The sequence below is a fragment of the Thalassophryne amazonica genome, chromosome 8 (genome assembly GCF_902500255.1).
Source record: "Thalassophryne amazonica chromosome 8, fThaAma1.1, whole genome shotgun sequence".
NCBI lineage: Eukaryota > Metazoa > Chordata > Actinopteri > Batrachoidiformes > Batrachoididae > Thalassophryne > Thalassophryne amazonica.
In genome coordinates this window covers 76,233,550-76,260,994 of record NC_047110.1, presented here as the reverse complement: position 1 = coordinate 76,260,994, position 27,445 = coordinate 76,233,550, and the positions used below count along the sequence as shown (strand labels likewise).

The window sequence follows — 27,445 nt, the reverse complement described above, 5'->3', positions numbered from 1 at the left end:
ACTTTATTTAACTTATCAAAAAACGCAGCCATCCTGTACCATTCGCGTGTATCGTTAACAGTGATTTGCAAAATGGGGCAGCGGAATAATAAAGCTGGCAGCACTAACAAAAACACCGAAATGCTACCTGCTAGCAAAAGGCAGAGCTAGGCTAAACTAGCATTTCCAGTCTGATGGCAACTTGAAAGCGTCGTAGCCTCTTCATCTAAACCGTACAGAACAATTTATTATTTACTAAATGGACTGCAAGAAACTTTTTATATTGTATAAACTAGTTGCCGTTTAACTACCGGACTCCTTTTTCAGCAGCTTCGAAGCATCCTGGATGGAGTCGGGTTTGATGGCTTTGCAGCGCCTCCTAGAGGAATTAAGAAACATTGCTAGCAACTGTCGCTCTGTGACACGGTGTAGAAAAATGTTTATTATGGCAGACTTGGTCAACATTTTGAATTTTTAAATTGTCAAATAGACCAATACAACAATACAAATATGCAAACAAATTAATAGAATGCGCAATGTCACAATAAAAAAGGAAAAAAATAGATATGTAATGCATGATAGAGCAACATAAGAAGAAAAAACAGAAACAAAAGTCAATAATTAGATATTCAATCAATCAATCAATCAATTTTTTTATATAGCGCCAAATCACAACAAACAGTTGCCCCAAGGAGCTTTATATTGCAAGGCAAGGCCATACAATAATTATGTAAAACCCCAACGGTCAAAACGACCCCCTGTGAGCAAGCACTTGGCTACAGTGGGAAGGAAAAACTCCCTTTTAACAGGAAGAAACCTCCAGCAGAACCAGGCTCAGGGAGGGGCAGTCTTCTGCTGGGACTGGTTGGGGCTGAGGGAGAGAACCAGGAAAAGACATGCTGTGGAGGGGAGCAGAGATCGATCACTAATGATTAAATGCAGAGTGGTGCATACAGAGCAAAAAGAGAAAGAAACAGTGCATCATGGGAACCCCCCAGCAGTCTACGTCTATAGCAGCATAACTAAGGGATGGTTCAGGGTCACCTGATCCAGCCCTAACTATAAGCTTTAGCAAAAGGAAAGTTTTAAGCCTAATCTTAAAGTAGAGAGGGTGTCTGTCTCCCTGATCTGAATTGGGAGCTGGTTCCACAGGAGAGGAGCCTGAAAGCTGAAGGCTCTGCCTCCCATTCTACTCTTACAAACCCTAGGAACTACAAGTAAGCCTGCAGTCTGAGAGCGAAGCGCTCTATTGGGGTGATATGGTACTACGAGGTCCCTAAGATAAGATGGGACCTGATTATTCAAAACCTTATAAGTAAGAAGAAGAATTTTAAATTCTATTCTAGAATTAACAGGAAGCCAATGAAGAGAGGCCAATATGGGTGAGATATGCTCTCTCCTTCCAGTCCCCGTCAGTACTCTAGCTGCAGCATTTTGAATTAACTGAAGGCTTTTTAGGGAACTTTTAGGACAACCTGATAATAATGAATTACAATAGTCCAGCCTAGAGGAAATAAATGCATGAATTAGTTTTTCAGCATCACTCTGAGACAAGACCTTTCTAATTTTAGAGATATTGCGTAAATGCAAAAAAGCAGTCCTACATATTTGTTTAATATGCGCCTTGACTGACATATCCTGATCAAAATGACTCCCAGATTTCTCACAGTATTACTAGAGGTCAGGGTAATGCCATCCAGAGTAAGGATCTGGTTAGACACCATGTTTCTAAGATTTGTGGGGCCAAGTACAATAACTTCAGTTTTATCTGAGTTTAAAAGCAGGAAATTAGAGGTCATCCATGTCTTTATGTCTGTAAGACAATCCTGCAGTTTAGCTAATTGGTGTGTGTCCTCTGGCTTCATGGATAGATAAAGCTGGGTATCATCTGCGTAACAATGAAAATTTAAGCAATACCGTCTAATAATACTGCCTAAGGGAAGCATATATAAAGTGAATAAAATTGGTCCTAGCACAGAACCTTGTGGAACTCCATAATTAACTTAGTCTGTGAAGAAGATTCCCCATTTACATGAACAAATTGTAATCTATTAGACAAATATGATTCAAACCACCGCAGCGCAGTGCCTTTAATACCTATGGCATGCTCTAATCTCTGTAATAAAATTTTATGGTCAACAGTATCAAAAGCAGCACTGAGGTCTAACAGAACAAGCACAGAGATGAGTCCACTGTCCGAGGCCATAAGAAGATCATTTGTAACCTTCACTAATGCTGTTTCTGTACTATGATGAATTCTAAAACCTGACTGAAACTCTTCAAATAGACCATTCCTCTGCAGATGATCAGTTAGCTGTTTTACAACTACCCTTTCAAGAATTTTTGAGAGAAAAGGAAGGTTGGAGATTGGCCTATAATTAGCTAAGATAGCTGGGTCAAGTGATGGCTTTTTAAGTAATGGTTTAATTACTGCCACCTTAAAAGCCTGTGGTACATAGCCAACTAACAAAGATAGATTGATCATATTTAAGATCGAAGCATTAAATAATGGTAGGGCTTCCTTGAGCAGCCTGGTAGGAATGGGTCTAATAAACATGTTGATGGTTTGGATGAAGTAACTAATGAAAATAACTCAGACACAACAATCGGAGAGAAAGAGTCTAACCAAATACCGGCATCACTGAAAGCAGCCAAAGATAACGATACGTCTTTGGGATGGTTAATGAGTAATTTTTTCTCTAATAGTTAAAATTTTGTTAGCAAAGGAAAGTCATGAAGTCATTACTAGTTAAAGTTAATGGAATACTCAGCTCAATAGAGCTCTGACTCTTGTCAGCCTGGCTACAGTGCTGAAAAGAAACCTGGGGTTGTTCCTATTTTCTTCATTAGTGATGAGTAGAAAGATGTCCTAGCTTTACGGAGGGCTTTTTTATAGAGCAACAGACTCTTTTTCCAGGCTAAGTGAAGATCTTCTAAATTAGTGAGACGCCATTTCCTCTCCAACTTACGGGTTATCTGCTTAAGCTACGAGTTGTGAGTTATACCACGGAGTCCAGACACTTCTGATTTAAAGCTCTCTTTTTCAGAGGAGCTACAGCATCAAAGTTGTCTTCAATGAGGATGTAAAACTATTGACGAGATACTCTATCTCCCTTACAGAGTTTAGGTAGCTACTCTGCACTGTGTTGTTATATGGCATTAGAGAACATAAAGAAGGAATCATATCCTTAACCTAGTTACAGCGCTTTCTGAAAGACTTCTAGTGTAATGAAACGTATTCCCTACTGCTGGGTAGTCCATCAGAGTAAATGTAAATGTTATTAAGAAATGATCAGACAGAAGGGAGTTTTCAGGGAATACTGTTAAGTCTTCTATTTCCATACCATAAGTCAGAACAAGATCTAAGATATGATTAAAGTGGTGGGTGGACCTCATTTACCTTTTGAGCAAAGCCAATAGAGTCTAATAATAGATTAAATGCAGTGTTGAGGCTGTCATTCTCAGCATCTGTGTGGATGTTAAAATCGCCCACTATAATTATCTTATCTGAGCTAAGCACTAAGTCAGACAAAAGGTCTGAAAAATTCACAGAGAAACTCACAGTAACGACCAGGTGGACGATAGATAATAACAAATAAAAACTGGTTTTTGGGACTTCCAATTTGGATGGACAAGACTAAGAGACAAGCTTTCAAATGAATTAAAGCTCTGTCTGGGTTTTTGATTAATTAATAAGCTGGAATGGAAGATTGCTGCTAATCCTGCCCCCGGCCCGTGCTACGAGCATTCTGACAGTTAGTGTACTCGGGGGTGTTGACTCATTTAAACTAACTAATTCATCCTGCTGTAAACAAGGTTTCTGTTAGGCAGAATAAATCAATATGTTGATCAATTATTATATCATTTACCAACAGGGACTTAGAAGAGAGACCTAATGTTAAATAGACCACATTTAACTGTTTTAGTCTGTGGTGCAGTTGAAGGTGCTATATTATTTTTTCTTTTTGAATTTTTATGCTTAAATAGATTTTTACTGGTTATTGGTAGTCTGGGAGCAGGCACCGTCTCTACGGGGATGGGGTAATGAGGGGATGGCAGGGGGAGAGAAGCTGCAGAGAGGTGTGTAAGACTACAACTCTGCTTCCTGGTCCCAACCCTGGATAGTCACGGTTTGGAGGATTTAAGAAAATTGGCCAGATTTCTAGAAATGAGAGCTGCTCCATCCAAAGTGGGATGGATGCCGTCTCTCCTAACAAGACCAGGTTTTCCCCAGAAGCTTTGCCAATTATCTATGAAGCCCACCTCATTTTTTGGACACCACTCAGACAGCCAGCAATTCAAGGAGAACATGCGGCTAAACATGTCACTCCCGGTCCGATTGGGGAGGGGCCCAGAGAAAACTACTAATAAAAACAGAAAGTAAATAAGTAAAAATGCAGGCGTACACATAGACAAGATAAGGGATGCGACCCTTAATTGCAGTAATTGGGTATTGAAAATGAATGAATGCATATATATTTCATGTCTAACTTTTAATAACAAAACCTCCTCCTCCTGTTTCTTTTAGGTAAATACCGCCACCTACCGTACAAAACTCAAAACACATTCAGTGACATGGAAATGTTCATGTATCCATCCACTGACTTTTCTAAAGAAAACCATCTGTAAAAGTAAAGATGTGTATAAAGAGTATTTCTTATATTTAGTTTGTCCTATTACTCATGGCCTCTGAAAATGGAGTGTAAAATAAAAATTGCTGTACTTCCTTAATGTTTATGTTTATGGGTAATAGATAACACAACTAACGTTATATTTATGACTAATACTGGTACACTTTAAACCCCTTGAATTAAATGTAAAAGTCTTCATGACGACAACATCATGATGGGTTCTTTTCAGCTGCACTGCGGTGGTGTAAAGAGGCTAAATTACACAAATTTTCACTGTCCAGATACTTATGGACGTGACTGTTTAAAGGGCATATCACACTCCAATCAACACTATTTTTAAAAATATATATATACGCGATTATGAATCATTACTTCCAACTCTAACTTGTGTGAGTCTGATGTAGGTGATAAAATAAATCAATCAACAATTTTATTTTATATAGCACCAAATCACAACAAACAGTTGCACCAGGCGCTTTATATTGCAAGGCAAAGCCATACAATAATTACAGAAAAACCCCAACGGTCAAAACGACCCCCTGTGAGCAAGCACTTGGCGACAGTGGGAAGGAAAAACTCCCTTTTAACAGGAAGAAACCTCCAGCAGAACCAGGCTCAGGGAGGGGCAGTCTTCTGCTGGGACTGGTTGGGGCTGAGGGAGAGAACCAGGAAAAAGACATGCTGTGGAAGAGAGCAGAGATCAATCACTAATGATTAAATGCAGAGTGGTGCATACAGAGCAAAAAGAGAAAGAAGAACCCCCCAGCAGTCTAAGTCTATAGCAGCTTAACTAAGGGATGGTTACGGGTCACCTTATCCAGCCCTAACTATAAGCTTTAGCAAAAAGGAAGTTTTAAAGCCTAATCTTAAAAGTAGAGAGAGTGTCTGTCTCCCTGGCCGAATTGGGAGCTGGTTCCACAGGAGAGGAGCCTGAAAGCTGAAGGCTCTGCCTCCCATTCTACTCTTACAAACCCTAGGAACTACAAGTAAGCCTGCAGTCTGAGAGCGAAGCGCTCTATTGGGGTGATATGGTACTATGAGGTTCCTAAGATAAGATGGGACCTGATTATTCAAAACCTTATAAGTAAGAAGAAGAATTTTGATTTCTATTCTAGAATTAACAGGAAGCCAATGAAGAGAGGCCAATATGGGTGAAATATGCTCTCTCCTTCTAGTCCCCGTCAGTACTCTAGCTGCAGCATTTTGAATTAACTAAAGGCTTTTCAGGGAACTTTTAGGACAACCTGATAATAATGACTTACAGTAGCCCAGCCTAGAGGAAATAAATGCATGAATTAGTTTTCAGCATCACACTGAGACAAGACCTTTCTAATTTTAGAGATATTGCGCAAATGTAAAAAAGCAGTCCTACATATTTGCTTAATATGCGCATTGAAGGACATATCCTGATCAAAATGACTCCAAGATTTCTCACAGTATTACTAGAGGTCAGGGTAATGCCATCCAGAGTAAGGATCTGATTAGACACCATGTTTCTAAGATTTGTGGGGCCAAGTACAATAACTTCAGTTTTATCTGAATTTAAAAGCAGGAAATTAGAAGTCATCCATGTCTTTATCTGTAAGACATTCCTGCAGTTTAACTAATTGGTGTGTGTCCTCTGGCTTCATGGATAGATAAAGCTGGGTATCATCTGCGTAACAATGAAAATTTAAGCAATGCTTTCTAATAATACTGCCTAAGGGAAGCATGTATAAAGTGAATAAAATTGGTCCTAACACAGAACCTTGTGGAACTCCATAATTAACCTTAGTCTGTGAAGAAGACTCCCCATTTACATGAACAAATTGTAATCTATTAGATAAATATGATTCAAACCACCGCAGCGCAGTGCCTTTAATACCTATGACATGCTCTAATCTCTGTAATAAAATTTTATGGTCAACAGTATCAAAAGCAGCACTGAGGTCTAACAGGACAAGCACAGAGATGAGTCCACTGTCTGAGGCCATAAGAAGATCATTTGTAACATTCACTAATGCTGTTTCTGTACTGTAAAACGCCATACAGCGTGTGTGTGTGTGTGTGTGTGTGTGTGTGTGTGTGTGTGTGTGTGTGTGTGTGTGTGTGTGTGTGTGTGTGTGTGTGTGTGTGTGTGTGCATTACGATGCATTACGGTCAATGAATTTATTTAACTTTCCATTTACATTTTTTAAAACCAGCTTTTGTTTTTCACTGCTCAACTTTGTCACCAACAGAGGGCACTGTTGGACTGAGAGAACAATAAGTGTTCACAGAGCTCCACCCCCAGGGTGAATCATTACCATTTCAACCAGCCTCCTGCATATTTAATATTGACAACAACAATAATAACAAAGAAACAAAAAGACAGGTAATTAGTATGTGGATGGAAAGAGGAAAATCAAAGCAAATGATGTAAAGGATTTTTACGCAAACATGAAAGTGGAGAGAAAGAATCAAGACTTAAGTGATTTGGAAGGAAATGATAAACGGAAAGTGATGTGAGGGATAGTGATTCCCCTCTTGGTCCCTTGTGGCTGGACTTGCCTCTGCTAATGACCCTGTCTGCTGGCTCTCACAGACAGATGGTGAATTAACTCCAATTAGCCCACTCTCACTAGATATGCACTGTCAACACACACACACACACACACACACACACACACACACACACACAACACACACACACACACACACCACACACACACACACACACACACACACACACACACACACACACCACACACTGTGTGAGGGCTAGTGGAACCCTGCAGCTGTTTTTGTCTTAGATTTCATTATAAGAATTGTACAAGGATGTGATGTTTGTTTCATAACCTGTATTAATAATGAATGTATTGTGCGAGAGGTAATCGCACAGTGACCCCCGAAGGGTCATCTAACTGACGTTATCATTAGATTACAAAGTACTGTAAGACCTTAAAAGTGTTTGTAAGGTGTTCTAACAGTTATATTTGGAGGAAAACCTTATGAAGTATTTACTAAACACATGGCCTAAGAGCTAAATAGTCACTAATTATACAGTGAGAACTGGCTCATATTGATTGAAGTAAGTAGATAGTATAGATTGTTTTATTTTATTTTTTTTAATCTATCTTATTCTTTGAGTTGATAATAGTGTAGGGCTTGTACAGCATAAATGGAGATGAATGGGTGGCTTTGTCTATCCCAGCCAGCATACATAAGCAATAACTCAAAAACAATATAAGCTATCGTCTTGTATGTCTCCAGTTTGAGGATATATAATGATGACAAACTGATTAAAATATAATGAATGCTTATGCACCAGGTTAATTGAAAAATAACTTTGTTTGCCTGTATGTAATATCTTGTAGACGTCTCTCCCACCTGCTGGATGCAGTGCCTGCTTTCATGTGAGCTAACAAGTTAAGCCAGCAGCTGCAGGGAGAAACTACTCATATATGGACAAATATGGGACTAAATATAGTTTAGAACAGGAAAGTAAAATCAGAATTAAACAATGGTCAGAATGTGCGAATGGGGATGATAATACAACTTTTCTTCAGTACTGCAAATTACCAGTATTCATAGAAAACTCAAAACACTGAAATGGTTTAAAAACCCTTGAAATGCCCATGATTTGAACATTGTTCTGGAGTCTGCAAGAAAAGGAAGACATCATGCATTGTGCTGCCACCTACTGGACCATTCAGGAATATACATCCATATCAAATGACATATTTACAACTACAGTGTGTAGGATTTAGTGGTGAGGTTGCAGATTGCATTATGTTGTTGCTGGTCACAATCACTTTTTAGTTTCTTTCCAAACAGTAATAAGGGATTATATAAGCAATATTTATGAACCTCCAGTTCACAAAAATTAGCTTTCTGAAAGTTGTTAGCCTGCACTAGCAATCAGGGTATAGGTGAGCAACCGTTGATGCCTCTTCTGTTTTTTTGTTTGTTTTTCAGTCTTCTGGACACATGGCTAAAATGTGAAAGATGTTAAGTATTTCCCTTTTGGGTTACTGTATCAACATGGTGAGGCAACACTGCGGCCTCCATGAGGGGTTCACTATCATGCAGATATGAAGGCTCATTCTAAACTTTTGAAAACACATTCCTTTGTTGTTGCAGTTAAATTATACACTAATGAACAGATGGTTTGAATGCTATATTTGATGTACGTTAAAAAAAACACAAACAAACAACAACAAAAAAAACCTCCAACCCTAAATCCTTACACATTATAGCTTTTATAGCAAGTATCTGTATGATGTTTGTGTCACTTTAATATCAGCAATACTTGTATCAGTTAGAAATAGTTGTGTCAGCTATAATAAAAATTATATTATGTAGTGGCTTCTATGGTGGTTACCATTTTGGAAGATGAGTACATATTACTTTTAAGTTGTCTTCTTTGAACATATAATAAATCACGTGGTACTTGATTGTTGTCTAATGACATAATCATGCATTTGGCTTCAAAATCTGTCTAGATACCTTGTGAGATGTTTACATAATTCTTCAAGGCCCTAATCTGTCTGTTAGTTAGACTGTCCATTGAAAAACTTAAAAAACACAGTTATATTGTGTTTTTTTTTCCAGGCAAAATGTAAAATTTTCTCACTCACTCATCTTCAATCGATTATCTGGTGTCAGGTCGTGGGGGCAACAGCTCCAGCAGGGGACCCCAGACTTCCCTTTCCCGGGCCACACTGGCCATCTCTGACTGGGGGATCCCAAGGCGTTCCCAGGCCAGTGTGGAGATATGCTAACATTAGCCCGTTAGCTTTGCATTATGTGATGCTAGCGAGTTTTCGGGGTTACATTAGCCCATTAGCATTGCATTATGACCCCTGTTATCGTTGTGTTATGTGACACTAGCAAGTTTTCATGCTAATGTTAGCCCATTAGCATCACATTATGGGATTCTAACAACTTTTCAAGACATGTGAACAATTGCATCCATTGTGAGTCAGTGCTTTAAGGCTCTCCCCTCGTGCAGGTCCTCAGCCACTACAACTATTTTTTTTAAGGCACATTATAAATCCTGTTGCTTTCAATGGAGGTACTCAGCACATGCTAACTTTAGCTGCAACATCAGTGCCTTGACATCATACCTAATAATAAGCTTGTGCCCATCCAATTACACAACATGTTATATAAAGACTGCAACTTTATTAACATAAGGAAACAGTGCGGATGACAACATTTACATATTATGGGCTGGATTAAATATATGTAATTTAGAAGGATTGTGAAACATATTTCTTAGTACACTCAACAAAATATAAACGCAACACTTTTGGTTTTGCTCCCATTTTGTATGAGATTAACTCAAAGATCTAAAACTTTTCCACATACACAATATCACCATTTCCCTCAAATATTGTTCACAAACCAGTCTAAATCTGTGATAGTGAGCACTTCTCCTTTGCTGAGATAATCCATCCCACCTCACAGGTGTGCCATATCAAGATGCTGATTAGACACCATGATTAGTGCACAGGTGTGCCTTAGACTGCCCACAATAAAAGGCCACTCTGAAAGGTGCAGTTTTGTTTTATTGGGGGGGATACCAGTCAGTATCTGGTGTGACCACCATTTGCCTCATGCAGTGCAACACATCTCCTTCGCATAGAGTTGATCAGGTTGTCAATTGTGGCCTGTGGAATGTTGGTCCACTCCTCTTCAATGGCTGTGCGAAGTTGCTGGATATTGGCAGGAACTGGTACACGCTGTCGTATACGCCGGTCCAGAGCATCCCAAACATGCTCAATGGGTGACATGTCCGGTGAGTATGCCGGCCATGCAAGAACTGGGACATTTTCAGCTTCCAAGAATTGTGTACAGATCCTTGTAACATGGGGCTGTGCATTATCCTGCTGCAACATGAGGTGATGTTCTTGGATGGCACAACAATGGGCCTCATGATCTCGTCACGGTATCTCTGTGCATTCAAAATGCCATCAATAAAATGCATCTGTGTTCTTCATCCATAACAGACGCCTGCCCATACCATAACCCCACCGCCACCATGGGCCACTCGATCCACAACATTGACATCAGAAAACCGCTCACCCACACGACGCCACACACGCTGTCTGCCATCTGCCCTGGACAGTGTGAACCGGGATTCATCCGTGAAGAGAACACCTCTCCAACGTGCCAAATGTCAGCGAATGTGAGCATTTGCCCACTCAAGTCGGTTACGACGACGAACTGGAGTCAGGTCGAGACCCCGATGAGGACAACGAGCATGCAGATGAGCTTCCCTGAGACAGTTTCTGACAGTTTGTGCAGACATTCTTTGGTTATGCAAACCGATTGTTTCAGCAGCTGTCCGAGTGGCTGGTCTCAGATGATCTTGGAGGTGAACATGCTGGACGTGGAGGTCCTGGGCTGGTGTGGTTACACGTGGTCTGCGGTTGTGAGGCTGGTTGGATGTACTGCCAAATTCTCTGAAACGCCTTTGGAGACGGCTTATGGTAGAGAAATGAACATTCAATACACGAGCAACAGCTCTGGTTGACATTCCTGCTGTTTACGCTCCCTCAAATCTTGCGACATCTGTGGCATTGTGCTGTGTGATAAAACTGCACCTTTCAGAGTGGCCTTTTATTGTGGGCAGTCTAAGGCACACCTGTGCACTAATCATGGTGTCTAATCAGCATTTTGATATGGCACACCTGTGAGGTGGGATGAATTATCTCAGCAAAGGAGAAGTGCTCACTATCACAGATTTAGACTGGTTTGTGAACAATATTTGAGGGAAATGGTGATATTGTGTATGTGGAAAAAGTTTTAGATCTTTGAGTTCATCTCATACAAATTGGAAGCAAAACCAAAAGTGTTGCGTTTATATTTTTGTTAAGTGTATTTTCATAATAACTGCTCTAAGGAAAGATGACTGATTCAACAGCCAAATGTACCAGCTGTGATCATAATAAAGTATATTTTATTCATCGCCTGATATTTCATAAATACTATGACTAAAGAAACCAGTTAGCTGTTGTTATTTGGGAGATTTTGCATACTTCATTAATTTAATATAATAATTTGCTAAAATATCTGTTTTAAGTACTTTTATGTTTTTAGAATTATGTATTTGGGGTAAAACTTGTGTGTCCCAGTACAGCTCTGTGCTGGAGCTTCTGGGGCGACCCTGAACAAATAAGAGCAGCTGAAAGGCACACGACATTTTGGGGAACTGTGGCTCGAGTAGGGTGGATTTATCCACAGGGATTGCGCTTGTATGTCATAAAGCGTAACTGTGATTGCAGTTCTTTAACTGGACAAAAGAATGTGCTGTTATTGTTTGCCTATGTGCTTTCACGCATATAGACTTTAGCTGCGTGACCAGACAGAATTCATGCAATGCATGTTTTTTTAGTGTGTGCATTCATGTCAAACAGAGCGTGTCGTGCACCGCCTGGTCTCTAAACTGCAACGTGTTCATCACTAAAGTGTGCGTGTGCCTGTTTAGCAGGTGTTACACACGCTTACATCCATGAGCGCTCCATCTGGGAGGTCCCTGGTGACCTCTGACCTCTTCTGTAAACAGAGTCGGCAGTGCTGAACACGGGTCACAAGGTCATCTATTGCATGGCTGTGGACAATGACATTATCAGGCACTGAGGCTGAATAAATTCTCTCATAATGCAGTAACGTGACGGGCCAGAAGCTTTTCTCTCTCTCACATTAAGAACGTGTGCGTGTGTGTGTGATTGTGCACAGCAGAGTCATCCCTGTAAATCTGTTTAGCTGTCCATATCTGTATACTTCAGACAGCGGATGGGGCCGTATGGACAACAGCTGTCTGTGAAGAATGCGTCACTGAGGCACCACAAAGGGAGTCGGCTGACCTTTGACCTCAGCTCAGAGGTCATTACAAGCGCTGTTTGCTGTTGGGGTTCAACAAATAGAAAGCAGACCTTCCATTAGTCTTCCCCAAACCTACCAACTGTTTCCTCTGTGGGAGTCGGCGTGATGCCGAAGTGAAAAATCACAAGTGTCACTGAATTATTGTGTCAAAAGAGGGTGAGATGGGGCAGATGAGGAGGGGTGAGAAAGATGTGGGCTGAGGTGTTGAATATGTGATGGGAAAAAAAGGAGGTAGAAAAACACCGCAAGCTAAGTGCTATAACTAACAATTATTTTTGTAATCAATTAACTCACAATTAATTGATTAATCTAATTGTTTTTAGTCTATTGACTATTTTCTGATTAGTCAATTCATTTACCAGTAAATCATGACCATAAATTAACCAATAACTTTCAACCTTTCATTCAAATATTTTGTAATAAAATATTGATTTTTACAAATTAAAAAAATCCAACACATAAATGATATAAAGTGTCAAAAATTAAAAGGATTTCACTGTAAAAAAAAAAATGTAACAAAAAAGTTGCACACAGCTTGCCTTCTTCCAGAGATAAAAAAGATAAAATGAAATCCAAAAATATTTCACAGGCCTGCAACTAAAGATTATTTTCATTATCATTTAATCTGTTGGTTATTTTCTGGATCAATCTATTAGTTGTTTGGTCCATAAAATGTCAGAAAATGGTGAAAAATATTAATCAGTGTCAAATGACGTTCTCAAATGTTCCTGTCCACATTAACCACTTCTGACTGTGACCCTGAGGTGTTCCCTGGCCAGTGTGGAGATATAACTCGCCCCTAGTCCTGGGTCTTCACCCGGGGACCCTCCCAGCTGGACGTGCCTGAACACCTCCCTAGGGATGCCCGAACCACCTCAGCTGGCTTTTTTTCAACGCGAAAAGCAGCGACTCTACTCTGAGCTCCTCACGAATGACTGAGCTCTCACCCTATCTCTAAGGAGTCCCCAGCTGCCCTCCTGAGAAAACCCATTTCAAGCGAAGATTGACCAATAGATCGAGAGCTTCGCCTTTTGCTCAGCTCCCTTTACATCACAACAGTACAGCAAAGAATGCACACGTCCTTGTGGCCGCTTCCCTGGCCAATCTCACGCTTGCTCAATTGTCCCCTCACTCGTGTACAGGACCCCAAGGTACTTGAACTCCTTCACTTGAGGCAAGACCTCATTCCCTACCTAGTAGTAGGCAGTCCATCAGTTTCCTGCTGAGAACCATGGCCTCAGATTTGAGGTGTTGATCCTCATCCCAGCCGCTTCACACTCGGCTGCGAACTGATCCAGTGAGTGTTGGAGGTCACAGGGCGTGAAGCCAACACAACTACATCATCTACAAAAAGCATGATGAGACTCTAAGCCCCCAAACTGGAAACCCTCCTCCCCCTGACTACGCCTTGATATCCTGTCCATGAATATCACAAACGAATTAGACAAGGCGGAGCCTTGGTGGAGGCCAACCACCACCGGAAACCAGTCCGACTTACTGCCGAGCACCTGAACACAGCTCTCACTTTGTGAGTACAGAGACTGGATGTCCTGAGAAGGACCCCCTCACTTCATATTCCCACAGCACCTCCACAGTATCTCCTGGGATACCCGATCATACGCCTTCTCCAAGTCTACAAAACGCATGTAGACTGGATGAGCATACCCCAGGCACCCTCCAGGATCCTTGTGAGAGTGAAGAGCTGGTCGGTTGGTGGTTGTGTGGTCGGATGTTCTACAGCCAGGACGGAACCCGCTTTGTTCCTCTTCAGTCTGAGGTTCAACTATCAGCTGAACCCTCCTTTCCAGCAGCCTTTAGTTGGCACACACTCTCTGGTCCCCTTTTTTAAACATGGGGACCACCAACCCAGTTTGCCACTCATCTGGCACTGTCTCAGACCTCCACCCAATGTTGAAGAGACGTCTCATCCAAGACACATCCAAAGCCTTCAGCATTTCTGGGTGGATCTCATAAACTCTTGGGGCTTTGTTTTACATAGTACAACCCCCATTCCAATGAAGTTGGGACGTTGTGTAAAATGTAAATAAAAACAGAATACAATGATTTGCAAATCCACTTCAACCTATATTCAATTGAATACACCACAAAGACAAGATATTTATTCAAACTGATAACTTCATTGTTTTTGTGCAAATTGCTCATTTTGAAATGGATGCCTGCAACACATTTCAAAAAAGTTGGGACGGGGCAACAAAAGACTGGGAAAGTTGATCAATGCTCAAAGAACATCTGTTTGGAAACAGGTGAGTGTCATGATTGGGTATAAAAGGAGCATCCCCAAAAGGCTCAGCCGTTCACAAGCAAAGAAATTCATTGCGTGCAGCCAGGATCGCCTGGTGTCTGTGGTAAATGAGCTGTTAATGACGCGCTGTGACTTTTAAATTGTGGTGCAAAAACAGAGACCCAGTTGTGGGGGGGGGGGGGGGGGGGGGGGGTGAGGTGAGGCTCGGCTGACATTTGACAGAGCAAAGTGCCCAAGAGGGACTTTTCTTCAGCTACAACAAGGAATTATAGTGTTTTCAGAATAATTTTTTTCAAAATCAGGATGCTTTATGTGGACAATTTTTCTTTAGGATGCGATTATGAATCCACTAAACGAACAAGTAAACACTTTATATTTCCTTTGTGTGTGAATTTACGCAGCAGGAGGACTGCAGCTTTCAGCAATCAGTGGACAGCATCAATTGGACGTATTTCATCTTATGAGAAAGCCTGTAAAAATACATAAATTAGCTGCATCATTGTTTAAGCCACAGTGTTCAAAGAGGTTGTGAAAAAAGTAGCAGCTTATAGTCTGGAAACGGTAGTTATGCTCAATGAAGTATCACACCCCATGGACAAGTTGCATTTGAGCTTGATTGGATTTCTCCAAGACACTCTAATAGCTTATTGATGCATTTTTGTAACGTTCTGTAAACTTTGTAACTATTAGAATGGCCTACGTAGTGGGCCACTCCTCTGACTGGTCTGCTCTTGAGGTTTCTTCCTCAAAAACCCCAGAGGTAGTGTTAATTTCGTCAGACGAGTGAAATACATTCAACGACCATTTTTTTTTTCATGACGTAAACAAGACAATGACGACACTACATCAGTGTCACTTATTTTTATTACAGAGATTAGAGCATGCCATAGGTATTAAAGGCACTGCGCTGCGGTGGTTTGAATCATATTTGTCTAATAGATTACAATTTGTTCATGTAAATGGGGAATCTTCTCACAGACTAAAGTTAATTATGGAGTTCCACAGGTTCTGCTGATAGGACCAATTTTATTCACTTTATATATGCTTCCCTTAGGCAGTTATTATTAGACGGTATTGCTTAAATTTTCATTGTTACGCAGATGATACCCAGCTTTATCTATCCATGAAGCCAGAGGACACACACCAATAGCTAAACTGCAGGATTGTCTTACAGACATAAAGACAGGATGACCTCTAATTTCCTGCTTTTAAACTCAGATAAAACTGAAGTTCTTGTACTTGGCCCCACAAACTTAGAAACATGGTGTCTAACCAGATCCTTACTCTGGATGGCATTACCCTGACCTCTAGTAATACTGTGAGAAATCTTGGAGTCATTTTTGATCAGGATATGTCATTCAACGCGCATATTAAACAAATATGTAGGACTGCTTTTTTTGCATTTACGCAATATCTCTAAAATCAGAAAGGTGCTTGTCTCAGAGTGATGCTGAAAAACTAATTCATGCATTTATTCCTCTAGGCTGGACTATTGTAATTCATTATTATCAGGTTGTCCTAAAAGTTCCCTAAAAAGGCCTTCAGTTAATTCAAAATGCTGCAGCTAGAGTGCTGACGGGGACTAGAAGGAGAGAGCATATCTCACCCATATTGGCCTCTCTTCATTGGCTTCCTGTTAATTCTAGAATAGAATTTAAAATTCTTCTTCTTACTTATAAGGTTTTGAATAATCAGGTCCCATCTTATCTTAGGGACCTCGTAGTACCATATCACCCCAATAGAGCGCTTCGCTCTCAGACTGCAGGCTTACTTGTAGTTCCTAGGGTTTGTAAGAGTAGAATGGGAGGCAGAGCCTTCAGCTTTCAGGCTCCTCTCCTGTGGACCAGCTCCCAATTCAGATCAGGGAGACAGACACCCTCTCTACTTTTTAAGATTAGGCTTAAAACTTTCCTTTTTGCTAAAGCTTATAGTTAGGGCTGGATCAGGTGACCCTGAACCATCCCTTAGTTATGCTGCTATAGACGTAGACTGCTGGGGGGGGTCCCATGATGCACTGTTTCTTTCTCTTTTTGCTCTGTATGCACCCACTCTGACTTTAATCATTAGTGATCGATCTCTGCTCCCCTCCACAGCATATCTTTTTCCTGGTTCTCTCCCTCAGCCCAACCAGTCCCAGCAGAAGACTGCCCTCCCTGAGCCTGGTTCTGCTGGAGGTTTCTTTCCTGTAAAGGGAGTTTTTTCCCTTCCCACTGTAGCCAAGTGCTTGCTCACAGGGGGTCGTTTTGACCGTTGGGGTTTTACAGTCATATTGTATGCCTTGCCTTACAATATAAAGCGCCTTGGGGCAACTGTTTGTTGTGATTGGCGCTATATACAAAAAAATATGATTGATTGATTGATTGATTATTGTTGACAAATAAAAAAACATGAGTAAAATGTTTTGCATAAAAAAATCTGCATTTTCATCTTTTGAATGTGTGGGGACGTTCAAAAATCAGCTTTTTACAGTACTGTCTCTGTTTTGTTGTTTTTGTCTTTCGTATGCAGGGGGAGGGAGATCATCCTGCCTGTTTGAGAATAGATCTGTAAAGGCCACTAAGTGGACATCAGCTTTCAGAAAGTTAACTTTTCTGACAAAGTAGGAACCTAAAAGCCAAAACGCTTGTGTTTTTAAGAAGACAACGGCAGAACTTGAACAGAATGTAATGCATTTTCACCAAATTTTTGCTGGAGGTCCCAAATGAGTGTACCTGTTCTTCTGTGCTTTAAATCTGTGCTATATTTTTTTTAGAAATTGCATAATTTGCTGTCACTTAGACTGAGATCTGGTTCATAAGAAGCTAAATCTCTTTTTGTCCAGTTGGAGCGGGAGCTGCAGGTGTGTGAGAAGGAGAGTGGAGAGCTGCAGGAGTATGCCAACTCTGTTCTTCAGCAGATTGCAGACTACTGCCCTGATATCCTGGAGCAGGTGGTCAATGCCCTGGAGGAATCATGCTGACATTCATGACCTCAGACACAACACCGGCTGACCCGTCCTTTTCAGATAACAATCCTACCTCCACCTGACCAAGCTCCTGGAAGAAAGCGAGGAAGCTAAGGTGGTGAGCGTGTCCACTGAGTGCTTTCCTGTCAGCATAATTATTAAGTTTGGGTTATTTATAAGGGCTGAAATCTGCTGTCAAATACACTATCAGTTTGCTCACTGCAGATTCTGGTTTAATGTCATCTGTGGCAGATGCATTGCATGCAAGGTGCGGCAGGAGAACTAACCTACATGTTTAATCACGTCACTGTTGCAGGCAACAGCATGGTGGGTATTGGCTTGACAAAGCTGTGTGGCAATTCTGACAAATTTGTAATTTTGCATGTGTGAACTCACCAAATTTGAATTTTCTTGGAATATTCTTCAACTGCACAATATCCTTACACACCTATATGTCTGAAACTGGTATTCAGACAGACAAAGGATAACAGAGAAGTAGCACATTGTTTTGGAGCATACTGCCAGCCTACCTACACAGCTTCGTCACAGCAGGAGTCGCTAGATCAAGCACAATTACCTCACCCATTTCTGTCTCAATCTTTTGACTCTGGTCACAAATTGTAATTAAAGTCTAATGGGAAAGAAGGGTTTTTCTTCTGCTCATGTGAGGCAGGAAAGCACCTTGGCAACAGGAAACAGAAGCAACCAAGGTCTCATTCACTGTAGTTATGCACCAGTATACAGTGTGGGCACTAAAGATGCACACAAGAATATGCACGCAGCATCGTACTGCAACATTTTTCAACATGGGTTCTGTTTTTAAATATTCTGGGGTCATCTTTTCACTCAGGACAAAAATTTATTTAATTGATGCATTACTAAATTAGAACACATACAGCATTACAGGCTAACTGACTATACAGTGTAATAGCACGGGGCAAGCCAAAAACACTCTCCTTAAATGAAATGCCATTGGAAGCATCTGGTAACATGGAGAGATTCCCTCTGGAGATAAATGTGAAGAAAAAAGCCTTTATCATCATTGTACATACATAGCTACACCAAAACAAAATGTCCTCTGCATTTAACGCTTCCTAATTGCAGTTAGACACAATCCAAGCAATGGACAGCCAGAGTCTGGCGCCCAGGGACCAACTCCAGATGTAGAGACACTGCCTTGTTCAGGGGCAGAGAAAAGAACAGACCCTAAATAGGCATGTTTTGGATGTGTCCATGTGAACCTTCTTAAATGTAAAGAAACTTGTGAAAATGACTGATTGATTATACAGTTACAAACTTACCTTAGTCTATGAGCCGACCAGCTGTGCTGCTGTCCACTCAATCATTACGAGGGGCTTAGTGTTACAGAAAGATCCCGTCCTCAACCATCTACAGTTATGGTTAGTGGGTAGCAGCACCACTAGAAGGCTAAAGGTGCCTTGACACTTGCACAAATTTGAACCCAACACTGGCACGCCAGTGAGTAAACTTGTAAAAGAAAATTTTGAAATGTTCAAACTTCTGGCATGCATTAATTTGTGAACTAGGTGTGAATATTGTGCAGCCTATTCAAAAACATTGTATGTCACTGCGAGTCAATGCGTCTCTTTACTGCAGTGCATCTGAATGATTATGACAAGATCCATCCATCCATCCATTTTCTTCCGCTTCATCCGAGGTCGGGGTCGCAGGGGCCGCAGCTCAAGCAAAGCCACCCAGACCTCCCGATCCACACACACCTCCCCCAGCTCCTCCGGGGAATCCCGAGGTGTTCCCAAGCCAGCTGTGAGACATAGTCACTCCAGCATGTCCTGGGTGTTCACTGGGGCCTCCTCCCGATGGGACGTGTCCGAAACACCTCTCCAGCGAGGTGTCCAGGGGGCATCTGAAAAAGATGCCCAAGCCACCTCAGCTGGCTCCTTTCGACATGGAGAAGCAGCGGCTTGACTCTGAGCTCCTCCCGAGTGACTGAGCTCCTCACCCTATCTCTAAGGGAGCTCCCAGCCACACTGCGGAGGAAACTCATCTCGGCCGCTTGTACTCGCGATCTTGTTCTTTCGGTCATGAGCCAAATCTCATGACCATAGGTGAGGGTCGGAACGTAGATCGATTGGTAAATTGAGAGCTTTGCCCCCTGCTCAGCGCTCTCTTCACTACGACGATCCGATACAGTGACCACATCACTGCAGATGCTGCACCGATCCGTCTATCGATCTCACACTCCATCCGTCCCTCTCTCGTGAACAAGACCCTGAGATACTTAAACTCCTCCACTTGAGGCAAGGACACTCCACCGACCTGAAGAGGGCAAAGCACCTTTTTCCGGTTGAGAACCATGGCCTCGGATTTGGAGGTGTTGATTTCATCCCGGACGCTTCACAATCGGCTGCAAACCGCTCCAGTGCACGCTGAAGATCCTGATTTGACGAAGCCAACAGAACCACATCATCCGCAAACAGCAGAGGCGAGACTCTGTGGTTCCCAAACTGGACCCACTCTACACCCTGACTATGCCTAGAAATTCTGTCCATAATGGTAATGAACAGAACCGGTGACAAAGGGCAGCCCTGGCAGAGGCCAACGTGCACTGGACACAGGCTTGATTTACTACCGGCAATGCGAACCAAGCTCCTGCTGCGGTCGTACAGGGACCGGATAGCCCTTAGCAAAGGACCCCGTACTCCCGGACTCTCATCCTGGTCGCGGCACACTGGACCAGCTCTTATGAAGGGATGTTACATCTATAATAAACATAATTTACATATACATTATCTAACGCAGTGGTCTCCAAACTATTCCAGAAAGGGCCGAGAGGGTGCAGGTTTTCTTTGCAGCCACTGACTTCAGCAGGTGATTTCACTGATTAACATCCTTTTGAACAGGTGGGATGAGTTCATCAGTGAAATCACCTGCTGGAGTCAGTGGCTGCAAAGAAAACTTGCACCCTCTCGGCCCTTTCTGGAATAGTTTGGTGACCACTGATCTAACACATAAGAAGGAATGAATGTGCAACTGTTTTACCAAGTCATTACAGTATAAATATTAGAAATAATGACCTTTTGAGATGATTCCAAATGTGTTTCTTCACCGCACGTCACGCATGAGACAAGCTGCAGCTATATATAATTTCTCAGTGATTTTGGGAGCGATTAGAGATGGTTTCATCAGCCAACCAAATGCGTCATCAGCTATGAAATGATTATTTTATATAACAAGGCATCCAGCGGGATGCCTTGTTATATATTCGTATTGGCATGACGAATTGCGCAGCAGTGAAGGGATCAAATTCATGCAAGTGTCAACGTGCATTAAGGTAAGCTCCTAACTGTATAATGATCATTTTAAAAAAAGTTTTTTTTACATTTAGTGAAGTAAACACACACACGTTTATCTCCTTCATCTCCATGCAACCAGACAATTCAAATGACATTTTTTTTTTTCCTGTTCAATGGTGACAAGAAGTGGTTACTCTTTTTGTTAACCCTGTGCACTAACATTAATTAGCCAGTTAGCCCACAGCATTGTTTATGCTCTAAATCAATAATAATGTGCCAATTAATTAATTTTTCCCCAAGCCCAAAACATCTAAAATAGAGCTTATGTTGAAAATGTCAGACTTCCCCATTAAAAATACAATCTGCACTGTTGACTCAGTGACTCTCTGATACCATAAGACAGGACTCTCGCTCCAACAGCCGAGGTCCAAGTCTTTGTGTGAACTTTTTGCATGTTCATGTCCCCCTGTAACTTTGAAAGTCAGCCATTTTAACATCAGTGTTAGGCTTAGGTTAAGATCATCTTTGATAATCAGATGCTGTGTGGAAATGTTCTTCGACAGCCTCTTGTTTGATCCCTATGTACCACCTCAAAATAGATGCCCGCTTGGTTCACTTTGCTTTGGCCTCTTTTGTGCATGTTAGGTATTTAGTTGATGCCCTCTTGATCTGTACAACTCAAAGAGCCTTGTGCGTATCCTTGGCGTGAGGGCTGTAGACGTGAATGTGCCAGGTTACCATAGGAAAACTGAGGGAAGGACCACTTTTAATCAAATTGCAAGATGTTCTCCAAATATTCCCCAAGCCAGCTTGGAAATGTGGAGGCGTCCTTTTAAAGAGAATTAGTGTTTAGATAGTATGTGGTCTGTGACTGAGTTATTAGCATGACAGGGGGATCCAGGTCTGACCTTTGACACATACCAAAGGTGAGCTTTTAGGTAACACTATGTGTGAGAGGGAGAGGGGCAAAAAAAAACGGCAACAACAAGAAAACCCCCAAACCTTTATTCTTGTCAGTGTATTAATGCTTTGAACTTTTTTGCACACAGTCTTTGTTTATGGGGTATGCAATGTTTCTTTTGCGAACGTTCTAGTGGCCTTGGAGCATGCACACAGAGATCAGTACTGGACCTACTGTGGGGATAGTTATTCCTCTGTACTATTGGTGCTAAGGCATGGTGTAAGAATTTCTGATCAGTTTCATCCAAAGTATCTATAGATGTTAAAGCCCACTTGAACTTGAGTTTGAAACAGAAAAATGCAAGCGATGGGCCCCTGTTTTTGTATCTTTCAGAAACTGGAGATGCCTCATTTATTGTAACTTCTGACACATTCAGGGCTGAGGTTTTTAATTACCAAGTGCATCTACATCTACAGGAAAAAGGGTTACTTTTCAGCACATTATGAATTTTAGCTCAGTTTGTAAATAATGTGGTATTTAACGCGTACAGTGAATGAATAAAGGTAATTATGTGGAAGGTGTTGTGCATTCTTTAAAAAATATCTGAAAAGTTAAAAGCAGTGCAGTTGTCTTGTGTCTACTTTTGTCTTGGGGACAAATTTGTGACAGTTCTGCCATACCTTGCGGAAAGTCATGTTCTATAGAGACATATAAAAATATAATACATATATAAAATGTTTACTGTATGGATATGCATTGAATGTTTGCACAGAATTTTGAGAAGCGAGTTTCTCTGAACAACATGAATGTTGAGTTTATGTCCTTGGAAAAAAGAGGAAGAAGTGTCAAAAAACAAATCTTTGTGTCAAATTAACGTGTGAAATGCAAGTTTTTCAAACAGTGACTGTGACGGGAGAGTACTTTTTGTTTTTAAATAAACGTTATATATTTTCACCGTATGGTGTTATAAATGTATTGTTCTGAGATTCTAGTGCTTGTTTTCTGACCTTTATGTCAGCGGTTTTGTTTTAATGGGAAGCTGTACCTGAAGGATAAAAATAGGTGTCCAACTAGGTCTCCTTTTGCTAACTAAAAATGAAGCTGCCAAACAAACATTTATTCACTTCAGATTTTAAAAGTAGCACTGATGTACAAGGAGGAATTTGGATGCTTGTTTTTGTCACTCAGAGTGGAGGAGTAAATCTTCACCTTTAATCCCTCATTGCAAACCAGTATCCAAAAAAATAGCTTTTTCAAACAGTTTGGTTCCTTTATGTTGGCCTGTGTGTCGCCACCTTTGCCTTAATGTGTCATGTTTTCATTGACTTTTCATTGAGGAACACAGAGCTGATGAAGGGGCTTTTGTCAAGTTCATGATTTTTATTTAAAAAAAAAAAAAAATTGTGCATTTGTAAAATAAATACTGCCTTCTGTCTGTGTCAAGAATCAAACAGTGTAAAAAAAAAAAAAAAGAAGTAAAACAGATGTTTGAGTTATTTGGATTTTGTATGTATGTAAATAAATAAATTATAAGCCTGTTTTTTTTTTTGTTTTTTTTTTCCCCCAGCCTTTTACTTTTCAGAAAGGACACCAGAGGACTTGTATTACTTTACTTAATTGAAACTCCACAGAAGCAACTATGGACAGTAGGATATGAGATTTCGAGAAATTGAAATAAAGTTGAGGGACATATTTCAAAGTTACATTTGGTCATTTTAGGCTCTTTTGCTGAAATTACATTTAAAGCTAGTGGTATAATTTTAGACTTGTTAAACTCAGCTGTGAAATCACTTTTTAATGGACTAATGAGATCAAACTATATTTATTCAAGCCAAAGTTTGCTTTCTAGTCTGTCAAATGTGTCCCTCAAACTTGTTGAGACCCTCAGTGCTGACAAGAGTTTTCATCATGTCACTTCACTGTAATACAAAGTTATACATCTGCCTTAAAAACTACTATGTAACCTCCACCGACATCCACAGGAAAAATAGGTTGTGACCACCTGTTAATTTGAAAGAAAGCTTCAGTGATATTAATAGACTATTAAATTAGTTGACTGCTATTCTAAAATATAAATTTGACAAAACATTTGAAGACATGTTCAGCTCTGGAAAACATGGATCAACATTCTTATTATTTGACATTTTATGAACCAAACATTGAGTAATCAGTCAATTTTCTCCATTAATTGCCGTAATGATCTATTAAAAACAAATCTCAATGGAATAATTTAAACAAAATTCTGTTTGGGTCTTCAAGGAATAGTGGGGAAATGCTTCATGCTGTCTGAATCCAAACAGACTTACATAATGTTTGCAGTAAACCTATGTTGAAGTACTAACAAAACCTCAGAATTCTAAAAAACCTCATCTGTTGCCAAAGATATACGCTCTAAGTACTCTTGTAGCTACCAACATGGTGCAATGTCTCAGGGGGATCAGAGTCTTCCACAAAGGTGCTTCAGGATGGACACTAGACTAATGCAAATCCAAATTACACATAAAGCTGACAAACTGAAACATAATTTCCATCTTTATTCATAAATATCACTACTGTATGAATATAAAAATCTTAAATTATTGCTTTTAAAATTCTTGACATGCCACCACTGAAAACTTCCCAATAAGTAAGGAGATATGCTCAGTTTAAAATACAGCATACAGCCTTGCCGGTTGCTAATTACAGTACTAAAGTGAAGCTGTCAGTGGCATTCCAGTGTCCTCACATTTCATCCTACCAACTGAAACGTCCGACCAAGGCTTAGTGTACATGGGCACAAAAAATGTAATTTTTCAGCGGTCAGTACTGTTTTCCACCAGTTAATACTTGATTTCGAACAGTTGAATTTATTATTCTTCATAGTTTGTTTTTTCATTGCTACCTCTATTAGCACACTTGTGTAAGGATGCCGTTAGCTTGGAGGACCACAAGCGTTTCGTGTTGCCAATAAAATTCTGTTTAGAGTAATGCTGCATACCAATTTTGCTGATTTTATGCCATTCGAAACAACACATACCAACTAAATGACCAAATTTTTAACTACCATAAGCCATTTGACAGATGTGTCTGTAAATTCAGCGTACGGTAGGGCATTTCGACAAGGTATGATGGTTTATCGGAACACTGGAACATCTGATGCGTAGTCATTTATTCAGGAATTTGAAATATAATCAACTATAAAGAAAGGAGTGACCCACCCACTTCAATCTGAAGTACAATTGTCAGCAATTTTCCATATTAAAAAATAGTTTTAAAAAATTCACTGTAATTTAGCCTTTGTGTTAAGAGTTGAAATACCCAACTATTATGAGTTACATAAATACCAAACTGTTACGATGTGATTGATAAAAATATATGTAAGGTTGTGTTCAATCGTAGGCACTGCATTTGGTCAGTGAGGTAGCTAGACGGTAAAAAAATAAGTATACACAGGCTGACATCAAAAGAGCAAAAAGACCCAATCATGACTAAAGGGTGGAATATTGCAGTGGCCAGCATCAATATTCCAGATCATTGCTGATTCCTGCTTATCACAGTATAAAAGGTAAAAGAGATGCAAGCAGTCTCACTCCGTGGACAACCGAGTTCTAGTATGCATAATCAAGTGCATGTAAAAAAGAGAGGAGAGCCTTCACCTCACTCTCACTCAGTCATCTGCCACAGGCCAAGATTTAACACTTTAAGGCACGGGAGCTGTGTTATTCTCTCCAAGCCCCTTTTGGTGATCTTTGTACAGCCGTAAAGATCGATCCCCGTAAGCTGGGTCAGATGGTCAGCAATAAGCTCCAACCCTCTGTCCGTGATCCGCACACACTGTCCAATGTTGAGAGTCTTCAATTCCTGCATTTGGCGTACCATCCTGTTAATGCCATCGTCACTGATGTGGCAGGAGCAAAGAGAAAGGGACTTGAGCTGATACAATCCCTGGGCGATGTAAGCCAGGCTCTGGTCTCCAATTTTGTCACAGAAGGAGACGTCAAGTCCACACAGTCGAAGGGAGCCCATTGCCAGATGCATTATACCTGTGTTACTGATGTTATCACACGATCGCAAGTTCAGACTAAACAGGTTGGTCATGTCTGACAGGTAGATCATCCCTGCATCGGATATCCCCCCGCAAAAGCTGAGGTTAAGCACTTTTAGCTTATTAAGGCCTTTTGAGACATGTCTGAGGGACAGGTCAGTCAGCTTCTGGCAGTCCTGCAATGTCAGCTTCTCCAGTGACAAGCAACCCTCTGCAGCACTGCGGATCATGCCACACAGGTGGCCAATGCCCACGTCAGACACATGCCTGCAGCTACGCAGATTAAGGCTCTTGAGCATGTGCAAACCCCAGGCGATGAGCAGGAGGCCAGTGTTGGTGATATTGCTGCATCCACCGAGTTCAAGTACCTCCAAGTTTTTGAGATACTGAGCAATCCTGCCCAAACTGGAGTCGGTGATCTGCTTGCAAAGACTGAGGTTCAGCACCTGCATTGTCGGGATGTCCTGCACAAAGGCATGTCCTAGTCCGTTGTCTGTGAGGTTGAAACACCCACACAAATTAAGGCTTTCGATGTGTGGCATCCCTTGTATCACGTAGCTGAGACTTCGCCTCAGGCTGAGGATCTGGACTTTTTTGATTCCTCTGGTCTGCAGGCTGGGGAACAGGGACGGGTTGGCTGTCCGCAGATGAAGCTTGGCTTCCACTCCCCTCCATACAGACTTGTGGTAGGACGCGTCTCTCCAGGCCGCACACACTTGAGCGACTCTCCCTTTGTCTTTGACGTCCAGATAACTGAAAATAATGGCCAGGATCTCCGGGAAAAGGCACGATACGTGTGTCTCCATTTCAAACATGACTTGTGCTGGCTGGGCAGTGGCCACAGCGTCGCGCTTTAGCTCCGGCAAACTAGCCGTTAGCCACCATACGAATGAGCTAATTAAGAGGAACTTTTATTTAACTTATCAAAAAACGCAGCCATCCTGTACCATTCGCGTGTATCGTTAACAGTGATTTGCAAAAATGGGGCAGCGGAATAATAAAGCTGGCAGCACTAACAAAAACACCGAAATGCTACCTGCTAGCAAAAGGCAGAGCTAGGCTAAACTAGCATTTCCAGTCTGATGGCAACTTGAAAGCGTCGTAGCCTCTTCATCTAAACCGTACAGAACAATTTATTATTTACTAAAATGGACTGCAAGAAACTTTTTATATTTGTATAAACTAGTTGCCGTTTAACTACCGGACTCCTTTTTCAGCAGCTTCGAAGCATCCTGGATGGAGTCGGGTTTGATGGGCTTTGCAGCGCCTCCTAGAGGAATTAAGAAACATTGCTAGCAACTGTCGCTCTGTGACACGGTGTAGAAAAATGTTTATTATGGCAGACTTGGTCAACATTTTGAATTTTTAAATTGTCAAATAGACCAATACAACAATACAAATATGCAAACAAATTAATAGAATGCGCAATGTCACAATAAAAAAGGAAAAAAATAGATATGTAATGCATGATAGAGCAACATAAGAAGAAAAAACAGAAACAAAAGTCAATAATTAGATATTCAATCAATCAATCAATCAATTTTTTTATATAGCGCCAAATCACAACAAACAGTTGC

The 27,445-nt window shown here is 41.0% G+C and overlaps 1 protein-coding gene and 1 long non-coding RNA gene across 2 annotated transcripts; one reads left to right on the top strand and one right to left on the bottom strand.

Moving 5' to 3' along the window:
* The first annotated feature begins 12,607 nt into the window (after positions 1 to 12,607).
* Positions 12,608 to 23,381, top strand: LOC117515920. Its single transcript, XR_004562258.1, has 3 exons — positions 12,608 to 12,617; positions 14,381 to 14,382; positions 21,244 to 23,381. It is a non-coding gene; the product is annotated as an uncharacterized LOC117515920 (long non-coding RNA).
* Positions 23,382 to 24,358: 977 nt separating this feature from the next.
* Positions 24,359 to 27,125, bottom strand: LOC117515919 (F-box/LRR-repeat protein 14-like). The gene has a single exon (XM_034176701.1). The coding sequence runs from the start codon at positions 26,681 to 26,683 to the stop codon at positions 25,487 to 25,489; it is 1,197 nt and encodes a 398-aa protein (XP_034032592.1). The 5' UTR covers positions 26,684 to 27,125; the 3' UTR covers positions 24,359 to 25,486.
* Between the last annotated feature and the right edge of the window lie 320 nt (positions 27,126 to 27,445).

Bases quoted from the DNA above. Each gene is read 5' to 3' on its own strand.
- LOC117515919 (XM_034176701.1), bottom strand. From the start codon at position 26,683: ATGTTTGAAATGGAGACACACGTATCGTGCCTTTTCCCGGAGATCCTG.